This window comes from Corylus avellana, chromosome ca6 (assembly GCF_901000735.1).
Source record: "Corylus avellana chromosome ca6, CavTom2PMs-1.0".
Lineage (NCBI taxonomy): Eukaryota > Viridiplantae > Streptophyta > Magnoliopsida > Fagales > Betulaceae > Corylus > Corylus avellana.
In genome coordinates this window covers 17539027-17551160 of record NC_081546.1, presented here as the reverse complement: position 1 = coordinate 17551160, position 12134 = coordinate 17539027, and the positions used below count along the sequence as shown (strand labels likewise).

The 12134-nt window shown below is 34.2% G+C and overlaps 1 protein-coding gene across 1 annotated transcript; it reads left to right on the top strand.

The window, feature by feature from the left end:
* The first annotated feature begins 6824 nt into the window (after window positions 1–6824).
* Window positions 6825–12086, top strand: LOC132184746 (leucoanthocyanidin reductase-like). The gene is made up of 5 exons (XM_059598486.1): window positions 6825–7205; window positions 7363–7503; window positions 8024–8261; window positions 11320–11523; window positions 11646–12086. Exons 1-5 carry the CDS (start codon window positions 7002–7004, stop codon window positions 11909–11911), a joined length of 1053 nt encoding a protein of 350 aa, XP_059454469.1. The 5' UTR covers window positions 6825–7001; the 3' UTR covers window positions 11912–12086.
* Window positions 12087–12134: the final 48 nt, after the last annotated feature.

Sequence of the window (12134 nt, the reverse complement as noted above, 5' to 3'; positions counted from 1 at the left end):
ATACAATGCAATTAATCTTATCCGTATTTTTCATGCATAATTTTACAAGTCTCATCATTATCTTGTCAATCAATATACGTTTTCACAAAAGAGAGTTCACAGCAATCCAAAATGTATTTCATGAGATGATGTGGTCGTTTTGTATACCAAAATATATCAATAATAATAAATCACTTGCAATAGTACGAATCCTGTAGGATAGAGCTATATTGAGGGTGTCGAACATCAAAGACCGCAGGGATTTTGTTATCAAATTCAAAATATCAAAATTAATTTGATTAAAAAGATGATTGATTTGGGTTGTAATTAATGTGCATGAAATTAAAAGAGAATTAAATATAAAAAAGAGTGTAAGGTATTGACTTCACCTCTATCTGCACAACAATGGTTAATTAGATTTAATCCAGAAATTCATTATATACATGTTATAAATAAACAAAAAACTACCTTATTAAAGAATAAGTATAATCCATCTTCAATTGGCATGGATTGTCCACATAACCACTAAGATGCGATACGACCCGTCTTCCCTAGGTATGGCCTATCAAATTCTTTAATATAATACATATAATTAATGAATAAGTGTAACCCATCTTCGGTTGGCATAGATTGTCTACCTAAATTACACTAAACTAGGGTAAAGTACAATCTGTCTTCCCTAGGCATGGCCTATCAAATCCTATTAATCACATGTCAATTAAACCCATTATATAACCATCATCCTCATAATCACAAAAAACAAGAATGATTTGAGATCAAAAAAAGTAAAATACTTTCTAAGATAAGAGAAGAATTTCACAAATATTGATTTTGGAATTTAAGAACAATTGCATTTAATAATTAAGAACATGATCAAAAGGTAGCAATTTTCATAGTTATACAATCAACATGCATAAACTGAAAATCTAGAAATTAAATAAAATCAAACCATTGCGCTTAGATAGGGTTACATCAACACCCCACAAAGGGGTTTAACCGCTTATGACTCCGCTAAGCTCCAATGACTATTTGGTGATTTTTGCCCTAGAAGTGGTGTGTCTATTTACAATAGTTAGAGGCCTATTTATAGGGAGCCAACAAGTCCTAGAAACCCTAGAAAACCCCATAAACCCGTAATTCAATCTCCTAGTCAAATTAGGAAGCAATCCTAGTTCAAATCGGAATAGGATTCGTCCAAATTTGCGTTCTTTTATTTCAGGACAATTTGAGCATAACAAACATTCGAATTAGGAAAATCCTATTTCACAATGATTTGTAGTATTTTGATCTATCTTTCTACTGCCACTAGAATAACCTCAATCCGATACTTGAGCAGATAGTTATAATCAAAATACTAAGACATATGCAGAATGCAAATTTGAATCCAATCCGATTTTGACTCCAATAAGAGAAATTTTGATTTAATCATTTCCTTTATTTGATTAAACTTAACCACATCATATAGGTCATCTATTATGATTGTTTAAGCTTAATCATATCTTCTAGGTCTTCTCAAAGTATGCTTTTAAGCCCAAAATCAATAGAATTAATTGCATATTTATTTAAAACCTGAGAACAATAAAACAACACAAAATCAAATAAATAACAATGCTAAGGAATTAACATATGCGAGTTAAAGGGGATTAAATGTGCAACATTTGGCGCTTATCAAACCCTCAAACTTACATATTGCTAGTCCCTTAGCAATACAAAATAGAAAATAAACTGAAAAAAAAAAAAAACAAAAAGATAAATCTATCTTTCGTGGGATGTACGATTGCATTTAGTGTATGGAACAAGCCTTTTAAACCCTTAAGCATTTCCTAGAGGACGAGTGAAGTCTCGAAAGGGTTTTCTAGGAATGATACGCACAAACATTGTCATCATTATGTTATTCAAAATAATAAAGTATCACAAAAATAATGGTTCTCATTCATTAGCAAACTTAAAATTATAAACTTCATCTTCAAAATTTCAAGGAATTCACAAGTCAAATCACGTACCATGGCAAATTGAGATACAACAAGCTTCAATTAGTGCAAAGTGAACTAACATGCAATCATGAGGCTTCAAAATAGTTCCAATATAAATGAATCAACATCTCAGAATTTATTGGACTTCTTATCAGATGAAACAACCAAGGCATACAATTTTATTTTATTTTATTTTATTTTTAACTTGCTATGTAATGCTTAGTTCCCTTAAGCTTTCTAATTGACCCATGTATCGAGTGTTATCCAAATTTGAATCCAATCCGATTTTGACTCCAATTAGAGAAATTTCGATTTAATCATTTCCTTTATTTTATTAAACTTAACCACATCATATAGGTCATCTATTATGATTGGTTAAGCTTAATCATATCTTTTAGGTCTTCTTAAAGTGTGCATTTAAGCCCAAAATATATGGAATTAATTGCATCTTTATTTAAAATCTGAAAACAATAAAACAACACAAAATCAAATAAATAGCAATGCTAAGGAACTAACATATGCGAGTTAAGGGACTTAAATGTGCAACATTTGGCGCTTATCATGAGAGTTGCAAAATATGCATGTTTGATATATATATATATAACAGCCATGCAATGCTGGAAAAGTAACAAGTATCCATGTAAGTTTGTACTCACCCGGGTCGTAAGGCTCCTCCATTAAATCTCCTTGAGGTTCCATAACCTCGAATACAGATAAAAGACCTATCATTAGTTCTAAATCTAACTAAAATAAACTTAGAATATGAAAACAGAGGCTATTAGACGACTGGTCAAAGTGGTGTTCCTTGGAATGCTTTGGGTCGTACATCCGGGCTCAAGGTCGTACGTCCGCCCAGAAGGTTCAGGTAGAACCTCATTTGTTTCAAACGTTATCCTAGCCTCCCAAACTGGTTCTAAAGCTACCCAAAAGATTTCTAGGACCTTCCTATCTCAACACAATGCCTCCATGCATAAGAAAATACGTTCCACAAAGATGAAAGGCTGAACCAACTCAAACAAAGATTAAAGGCATAACCTAGCTAAAAGCTCAAACCAACAACTAAGCTAGTCTAGAAATGCAATATAACAACTAAAGAGAAAGCTTAAGCATAGAAAGTTACCTTCTTGAAACAAAACCTCCAAGAATTACCTTTTCTTCTCCAAGAACTCACCACACTCACAAAACACTCACATAGGGGTTCCAAAGGGCTCATGGGCGAAAAATGGAGAGTAAATGGGCATGTAGGGATCAGGTATTTATAGGTGGGAAAAGGTTGTGAGCACTGCAAAGTTGTTTTGAAAAGCAGCGTACGTACGGTACTATAGGGGTGTACGTCTGCTTACTATTTACCCAACGGATCAAAGGCTACATTAAACGTAAGAACATTAACTAGTGGTCAACCAAAAGTCAACGTACGTCTAGGTGGTCCCCCATGTGTACGTCCATGTGGTCCCCCATGCGTACGTTCGTGTACTATTTGCAAGCATACATCGGCATGGTCCCCTATGCATACGTCCGATCAGAAAGTCTAAAATTTTCAAACTGCCCTTCCAACTAGTCCAAGTGACCCAAAACCCAAATTAACCTTCTAACTAAGCTACTTAAACTTGGTTAATTATTTGGATCAATACATATTTATAGGGAAAAAAAGTTGAGGGCTCTGCAGGAGCAAACCTGTAGTGCAACGAGCGCTTGGTACTATAGTGCCGAGCATTCCCGTACTATTTACCCAGCGGTTTTATGGTTGCACTCGTATGCTCCGGAAATATCCAATGGTTAACCAAAAGTCAACGTACGCTCGAGCTAGTCCCTACACAAGCGCTTGTGTACTATTTGCAGGCGAGCGCTCTCGTGGTCCCCACACGAGCGTTGGGCCCAAGAGTTTAAAATTCTCAAAATTCCATTCCATCTATTCCTAGTGACCCAAAAGTCCAATTAATCCCCTAACTAAGCTATCTAAGCCTGGTTAATTATTTGGGTCACTTCATTCTCCCCTCCTTCTAAAAATTGCATTATCGAAATTTCAAGATAAAATACCTAAAGAATAGTACTTGAAAGGGGTGAAATGTTTACCTCTCATCTGTAGTATCGTCAGTATCGTGCTCTGTAGGCTCTTGAGCTATCTCCTCCCATTCATCAACTAACACTACTTCATCCTCAAATAACCTTGAAAAGTTGCCTCGTAAGTCGTCCAAAGCATTGTACTCGATGTTGACCACACTATACCAATCCTCATCAATCTCGACTCCCAAGTCGATTAACATATAGAATAAGTAGTTCCACATGCAATTCGGATCGACGGGTATATATGCCATAACCCTGTAGAGGAAAGCAAACTCTTTCTTAATTGACCATTCCATAACCAAAATAGGAATAGATATATTATCCAAGTATAATCTTGAAAAAAGAGACATACACATTTCAAGTATTAGACAAATGCGGATAATGGTTCCACATGTCCTGCTTCGCCTCCCATGATACTTCATCGACACCACAGTTAGGCCACAATACCTTAACGATGAGGATCGTCTTGATACGTAGCACTTGCTCCTTCCGATCCATGATCTTTATAGGCTCATCGGTGTACGTCAGTCCTTCTTGGATCTCCAATGGCTTGTACTTCACCACTACGTCTAGGTTAGCAATGTACTTCCTCAACATCGAGACATGAAAAACAGCATATGTCCCTACCAAATCTAGAGTAAGGCAACCCTGTATGCCAATCTCCCCACCCTCTAAGTGACTTTGAAGGGTCCAATAAATCGGGGTTGAGCTTCCATTTTTTTCCAAATCGCATCACTCCCCTCATTGGTGAGATCTTAAGGAACACACGATCCCCCACTTCAAACTCCAATGGTTGTCTTCGATTATCAGCTTCCCTCATTTGTGCACATTCAATATTGGTCCAAAATCATTTGATCCATAGGTCACAAAATTGTAACCACCAAGTCGAACTTAAAGGACACTTTAAATCACATATAGTCACTCTAGAATTAGCACTTTCTAGAGTGAACTCAAACACCCTATGAATAAGAATTGCATAAAAAAAGAAACCCTAAAGAAGCTCTCTTCTCTCTCCTTCAAAGAACGCTTTTTTCCATACTGCCGGGGCTAGAGGAGGAGGAACCTTCTGGTTTCCCCCTCCTCCTCCTCCCCTCTTCTAGTGTCTTATGCTTTTCTTTTTGTTGAGTTTCTCTCTTCGAGATAGAACTCTTATGTGCCTAGAGTTTTCTCTAGGTCTTTCTCTCTAGAGTTTTCTCTAGATGATCAACCCATCATCTTTGACGATTTATCCAACATCCTCTTAAAACAGTAGTCGTGTTCTTATGTCCTCAATCGTCTTCTCCACCACATCGCCAGCCAATTTTCTGCGATGTTTTGAAGATTAGGTTTTTCAAAATCAGATCTTCCTTTCTCCGCCAGGCCCAGCCTGCAACATGCCATATCACCACTCTCACCGTTGTCACATTCTGCCTCATCCCCAGATAGCCACGCGTCGGGGTGTGGTCCTTATGCGCTAGACAACATCCGCTCACCACCTTCCTCCGCCTTGTTCTACGATGAAGTTACTGGTTTATGGGTTTTTCTATGTTTTATGTTGGGTGGTGGTGTTGTGTTCTATACAAGTTAACCCGAACTGTTTGAACTTCAGACTCTTTGTCTGTATAGGAGATCCCCTTTTCGCTATTATTTTCCTTCTTCGTTTGTTCGATTTCCCTGGAAGCCAGACTAGATCTAAGTTGTCATCTCATAGTCTATTCGGTTTCTTTGGATGCCATACTAGATCTAAGTTTTCAAGGGTTCTTATACTTTTGATGGCTTTATCCATCATAATGGGCCATGACCTTCAAAGCTGCATTTCCAATTGACTTTCACCTTCTTGGTTTTCTTTCAGAGCTCTGAGATGCTTGTTGTCTTTCGTGGTTGAGTTTTTGAGTTGTTCTTTTATTTTTGTTTTTTCTTTCCTTTGCCTTTGTAATCTGTTTTCTTATTAATGAAGTTGTATTTACCCAACAAAAAAAAAAAAAAAAAAAGAATTGCACAAAAGAAATTTGTAGGACACAAGAAAGACACTATTAGTGTATCTTTGCATATGACTAAAGGGACATATTTAATTCTTGCATCCAACAACTTGGGTTTTCTTGCAATTATATTGCAAACTGGAGTTGCACGTAAACATCTAATTTCACAATGTCTGATTGATCGAAGCAAGTGAAACATCTTGCATCTGATGCAGGATTACACTAATCTCATTGAAATCTAGATGCTTGTGGAGGTGTTGGCCCCTTGAAGTGCCAAGTTATTATCATATCCTTATTACAATAATTATTCTTAAATATTTAGGATCATGACAAGTGGTATCAAAGTTGTGTTCCCGTAATCTTAATTTAGTACCAGTGAAAAGGAACGCTAGAAGATATTAATTGCACGTACGTAAGTGGAACTTCTTTTGTAATAATACACTAACCATATATATAGAGAGAGAGAAATGTTACTCCCGTTAGCTAAGTCATTTTAAGGTCCTTCTAAATATAATTTGACTTTTAAAATTATCGTTATTATTTTTTTTTTTTAACGAAAAAACTATCGTTAAATTTAAGATGTAATATATTGAACTTTTATCTATTGGTAATTTTAAAAGTCACATCACATTTATAATTACTCAAAAAAAAAATTCTAAGAAGACATATATATATATATATAGAGAGAGAGAGAGAGAGAGAGAGAGAAATTCCACTTGAAAGTAGTAAGTATAAATCAAATAAGGACCACTCAATCGATAAAGCAAAGATTTCGTTGGTTATGATCACTTCCATATCTACCAGTCGAGGATGTGATATGCTATCAAACGTTCCACTCAAAGGAAACGAAAAAAAAATGCACCAAACCCCATCTTCTTTACCAAATCCTCCTTAGACCCACTTCTATAAAACCCACTCTCAGCTCTCTCCCTTTTTGTCTCAGCCGCCGGTGTCTTTATGTGTTGTCCTTAAAAGTAGGGAAAGCATAAAATAACACTTGTGACGGCGACAACAACAACAAAAAAAAATGTGTGGTTCAACTCCTAATGTCTCGGAGGCCTGCGGCGGAGCCATGATCATCGGCGCAACCGGGTTCATCGGCCAGTTTGTGGCAGAGGCTAGCCTTGACTCCGGCCGACCCACTTACCTTCTTGTCCAATCCGGTCAAGCCTCCCCTTCCAAGGCCTCCATCATCAAATCCCTGCAAGACAAAGGAGCCATTATCATATATGTACATATATAAAACCCTCAAGGCTTCTTTTGACCTTTTCTTTTCTTTTCTTTTCTTTTATGCTTAATTGAATAATAAAATAAGAAGGAAGAAAAAAAAAAAAAAACATGTTTTATGATGAGGAGGATCTTATGGGTGCTTGATTTGATATTATTAGGGTTCAATAGAGGATCAGGATTTGTTGGAAAATATTTTGAAAGAGAACAAGATTGAGGTTGTAATATCAGCCATTGGTGGTGGCCGTATCTCCGACCAGCTCATTCTAGTTGATGCCATTAAAGCCGTTGGCACTGTTAAGGTATTGTTCTACCCATATAAAACATGTCAGTCCATTTTATTTATTTACAGTAGTTCTACATTTTTTTCAAAATTCGATTGCTAATATTTTTTTTTTCTTTTTGTTTTTTTGGGTTGTTTGACCGTTTGAATTCTTTTTTTTTTTTTTCCTTCTTTTTCTTTTTCGTCTGTTTGTTTGATTTTTTTTAAGATTCTCCGTATCCTTATCCATAACCTGTTTCAAAACGGACAAAACATGATTAGATAGAATTCATATTATTGATGAAAAAAAAAAATTAAAATATTAAGGTCACAACGTAAATTTAATTTATAATCAACTTCTTTCTCTCGTGTAATTTTAAAAAAAAATAAATAAATAATAATAAAAAAATTTTAAAATTCTGAAAATTTGATAAAAAAAAAAAACAACTTATTTAGTTAAAATTTAAATTTTTTTTACATTTAAGAGAAAAATTAGTCATAAATAGAGTTTGTGTTGTGTCGATATTCATACCTTAATATTTATATATTTTGTGTTGCAGAGGTTTTTGCCATCTGAGTTCGGGCACGACATAGACAGAGCAGACCCGGTGGAGCCGGCACTGAGTTTCTACCACTCCAAGAGAAAAGTCAGAAGGTATGTGGAGGCGGCTGGGATTCCCTACACATATATTTGCTGCAACTCCATTGCCGCGTGGCCCTACCATGACAACACTCATCCAGCGGACGTTCTCCCACCGTTGGATCGCTGCTACATTTATGGTGATGGTAATGTGAAAGGTATGTATGTATCTCATCCTCATTCATTAGCATTAGCATGGACGCAGCTGCTACATTGACACATCATGCATGTATGTAGAATCTTAAAGTACAATAGAGTGGCCTCTTCCAAAATATTCGTTTACTTTAAAAAAATAAATAAATAAATAAGAGAGAGAGAGAGAGAGAGAGAGCTGGTCTTTTCCCTTTTATTTTGATATAAATGAATAGAAACAGAAAAATATACATGCATCATGTAAGGAAGCAGCAGAAACTTTTGAAAAATTGCCTTAGTATTTACAAAATCTTTGGAGAAAACCCTAAGGGTCCGTTTGGCAATGGTAGGTATTTTTGTATGAAAAAAAAAATAAAAAAATAAAATAAAATAAAATTATAGTGATTTTTTTTTATTTAAATAGTAATAAAAACATGTGATATAAAAAATAAGAATATTTGAGAGTCGAAAAAAAGTAGGACTTGAGCAAAGCTTTTTTTTTTTTTTTTTTAACTATTTGTTGCATGTGATGTATGTGTCTCAGTAAAATATGGTAATTAGGTATATATATCATGTCTAGATTGATCGTGTCAGGTTATAAATTGCAGTATATATATATATATATATATATATATATAGCATACAAATTTCTTACAAATTGAGTTATAGAAATTCTTTTAACTCAGTCTCTCGTGTGTGTTTTGAACATGTTGAAAGCTTCTTTTTTTTTATTAATGTTTTAAAAAAAGGTAATGCTATATATTATATTTTTATCCTACAATGCCACGATGCTAACATAATAGTCACAACCAACCCTTAGTTTTTTTTTTTTTTAAAAAAAAAAAGTTAGACTAATTCAAAGGTTAGTTGAAGTTGTCACGTCAGTATTATGAGATAATTATAAAAGAAAAAAAATGGTTTTTACCGTTACTCAAAAAAAAAAAAAAAAAATTATCATATACTAAAAAACACATGACACTAGGGTTGAAAGAATCTTTTACAACTTAATTTTTAAATAGATTTTATCTACCTAAGAGACTTGTTTAGGGTTTGGTTGGGATGATAAATTGGTATTAATGGAGTGGTGATTGAGCTGAATAATAAATTTTAATCTTAAGATTATAATTCTTGACACGTGTCAAAAATCTAGTAAAAGATATGAAGGAGTTAGACACGTGTCATTAGGAGGAGAGCCACCAATATTACAATTTTTTTTTTTTCGTGTAGTCATTTAAGGAGAATTAGTAGTACTCCCGTGATTATAGGGACGGCAACCGTTGTACTGGATTTTTGTCGAGAATGGTGTCGGCGGCTTATTGAGGCAATCATCCAATATGGCAGCTTTAAGCTTTATTTATTATTATTATTATTTTTATTTAATATTTAATCCCCCAAATCAACTTATTAATTAATTAATTAATTAATAAAAAAAAGAAGAAGAAGAAGAAGTAATTTTCATTGATAACGACGAGTTACGACACTCAGGTGTAAATGATGACGTGTTGAGGAATGCAGGGTTAGGTGAAGGACTAAGGAGCACGTGATAGATTTGACTGGTAGTTTATCCTACCAAATGGGGAGCATTTAAGGTGACCCAATTCTGTGGGGTTCCTACTTTTGTTGTTTTTTAAGAGAGTGACTATTTAAAAATAAAAAATAAAAATTAGAGACCAAACTAAAAAAAAAATTAAAAATATTTTTCTTTTAACAAAATTAAATATAACACTACTTACTATATCAGCTTATATAACACTGCTTACTATATCAGCTAATATAAATTTTTTTTAAAAAAAATAATAATTATATTTTTTATTCTACAATGTGACTTAAGTAATCCTTGATTTTGTTTTTTTTTTTTTTTAACAATGATTGATCTAATATTTATTTGGAAGAAATGCTAGAAGTCAATAAGTTTATTATATTTAGCCTATATTCTCCTATAAATTTAATAGATCAACTATTAGATTTGTAGGGTGCATCACTGACTTATATATGATCCACATAAGTCCACAAATTTAATGGTTTATTTGTAAAACGAGATGGGCCAAATATAAAAAAAAAAAAAAAAAAAAAAAAAAAAAAAAAAATTGACTCTTAATATTTTTCTTTAGGCTGCCACGTAAGCATTTAAAATAGTTGTAGAATAAAAATATAGTTTTTACTACTACTTTAAAAAAAATAAAAAGTCTAAAAAATAAAATGACCATTTTACCCCTCTAAATACACTCCAACCTTGTTGAATTGGGATTTTAGGAAAGTTTAGAGATATTTGAAATTCTAACCCCATTTTCTCTGTGATGGTCGGCCCCACCTCCCATCAGGGCCATCACCACCGTTCAACCACCAAAGCACCAACCGAAATATTCAAAGGGTCAAACACTTTTGTTTGTACACAAATATTGGACCTACATTAGTTGTTTTGGTCGAGCAATTACATACAACATGAAAAAATAAAATAAAAAATCATTTTCATGCACCATGTGATATGAGACATAATAGCGTGATGTATAGCATTACTCCTTTTTTATGTTATTAGAGGACTACAATATACATATATCTCAGAGTAGTAATTATTTTTGACAGTACCATTTCTTAAAAGACGGTCAAATCTTGTAAACTAAGCAACATATATGATGTGACAATATATGATGTGACATCATTTAAAGTTTAAAATGTATAACCATGTAATTAGACATACATTAGAATGAAAAATGATGCAATGCAACGATAATCATGTGGGGATCACGTCAAATATGACCCCTCTTTGAATCACAAAATTAAATTAAATTGTCAAATTTCAAATTATTATTATTTTTTGTACTTCAAAAAGAAAAAAGAAAATAAAAATCTTTTTTTACCCTTTGTCTTTTGTACATATATAATATTTAAAAGGTCAACCAATTTTTTTTTTTTTTAAGTTACAAGATTTTGATGTAATTATGTTTTAAACCTTTTTTATTTTTATTAATTTAATTTACAAAATGATGGAATTCATCCTCCGTATGACTCTAAATTGATCTTTTAATGATATTAGCATATGTATATTTTGAGCTAATTTCCCCTATTTGTTTATTTAATTTATAGCTTATTTCGTGGCGGGTAGTGATATTGGAAAATTCACCATGAAAACCATTGATGATGCTCGAACACTCAACAAATGTGTTCACTTTCGACCACCAAGCAATCTACTAAACATGAATGAGCTCGCCTCTTTGTGGGAGAAGAAGATCGAGCGCGAGCTTCCTAGGGTCACCATTTCAGAGGACGACCTACTTGCTGCTGCCAAAGGTATGCTTCAAACCTCCTACGCTTTCGTCACAAATGCACTCCCTCCGAACCAACCAAGTTCGGAGGAGGAAAACAATATCCGGCCCAATACATTTCACGGGCATTCACTCTTTTATTTGCAGATATGCGCATCCCAGAAAGCATTGTCGCAGCCCTTACCCACGACATTTTCATAAGGGGCTGCCAAATAAATTACTCCATGGACAACCCTAACGATGTTGATGTCTGCTCTCTGTATCCGGACACACCTTTCAGAACCATTGATGACTGCTTCAATGACTTTGTCGTAAAGAGTGTTGAAGTCAAAAAGGTAGTTGAGGAGAAAATGAGCAAGGATGCCATAATTGGGCCTAATTCTAAACCAGAAGCCCTGATTATCACAGCATGACAACATTTCTGTCACTGCAATTGCTCAAGGACTCTCACTAAATGTGTATTCAAATCTTCAAGTACTAGATAATTTCGAATTCTATGCGATAAAGCACCCCAAGTTACAAGGTTGGGGGCATATGTTTCATTCTAAATTTGGATTGAATATTGGAGTTTTCTATGTTGTCCCCCTATTCCCACCCACTGCAGAAAGGGTCTTCTTTTCAAGTTCTAATATGTGA

What these genes read in the sequence shown, in the direction of transcription:
- LOC132184746 (XM_059598486.1), top strand. Translation starts at nt 7,002, where the DNA reads ATGTGTGGTTCAACTCCTAATGTCTCGGAGGCCTGCGGCGGAGCCATG. An exon ending in AAGGAGCCATTATCATATAT is followed by an intron (nt 7,206 to 7,362) that starts GTACATATATAA and finishes TGATATTATTAG; the next exon opens with GGTTCAATAGAGGATCAGGA. An exon ending in CCTACTTGCTGCTGCCAAAG is followed by an intron (nt 11,524 to 11,645) that starts GTATGCTTCAAA and finishes TTTTATTTGCAG; the next exon opens with ATATGCGCATCCCAGAAAGC.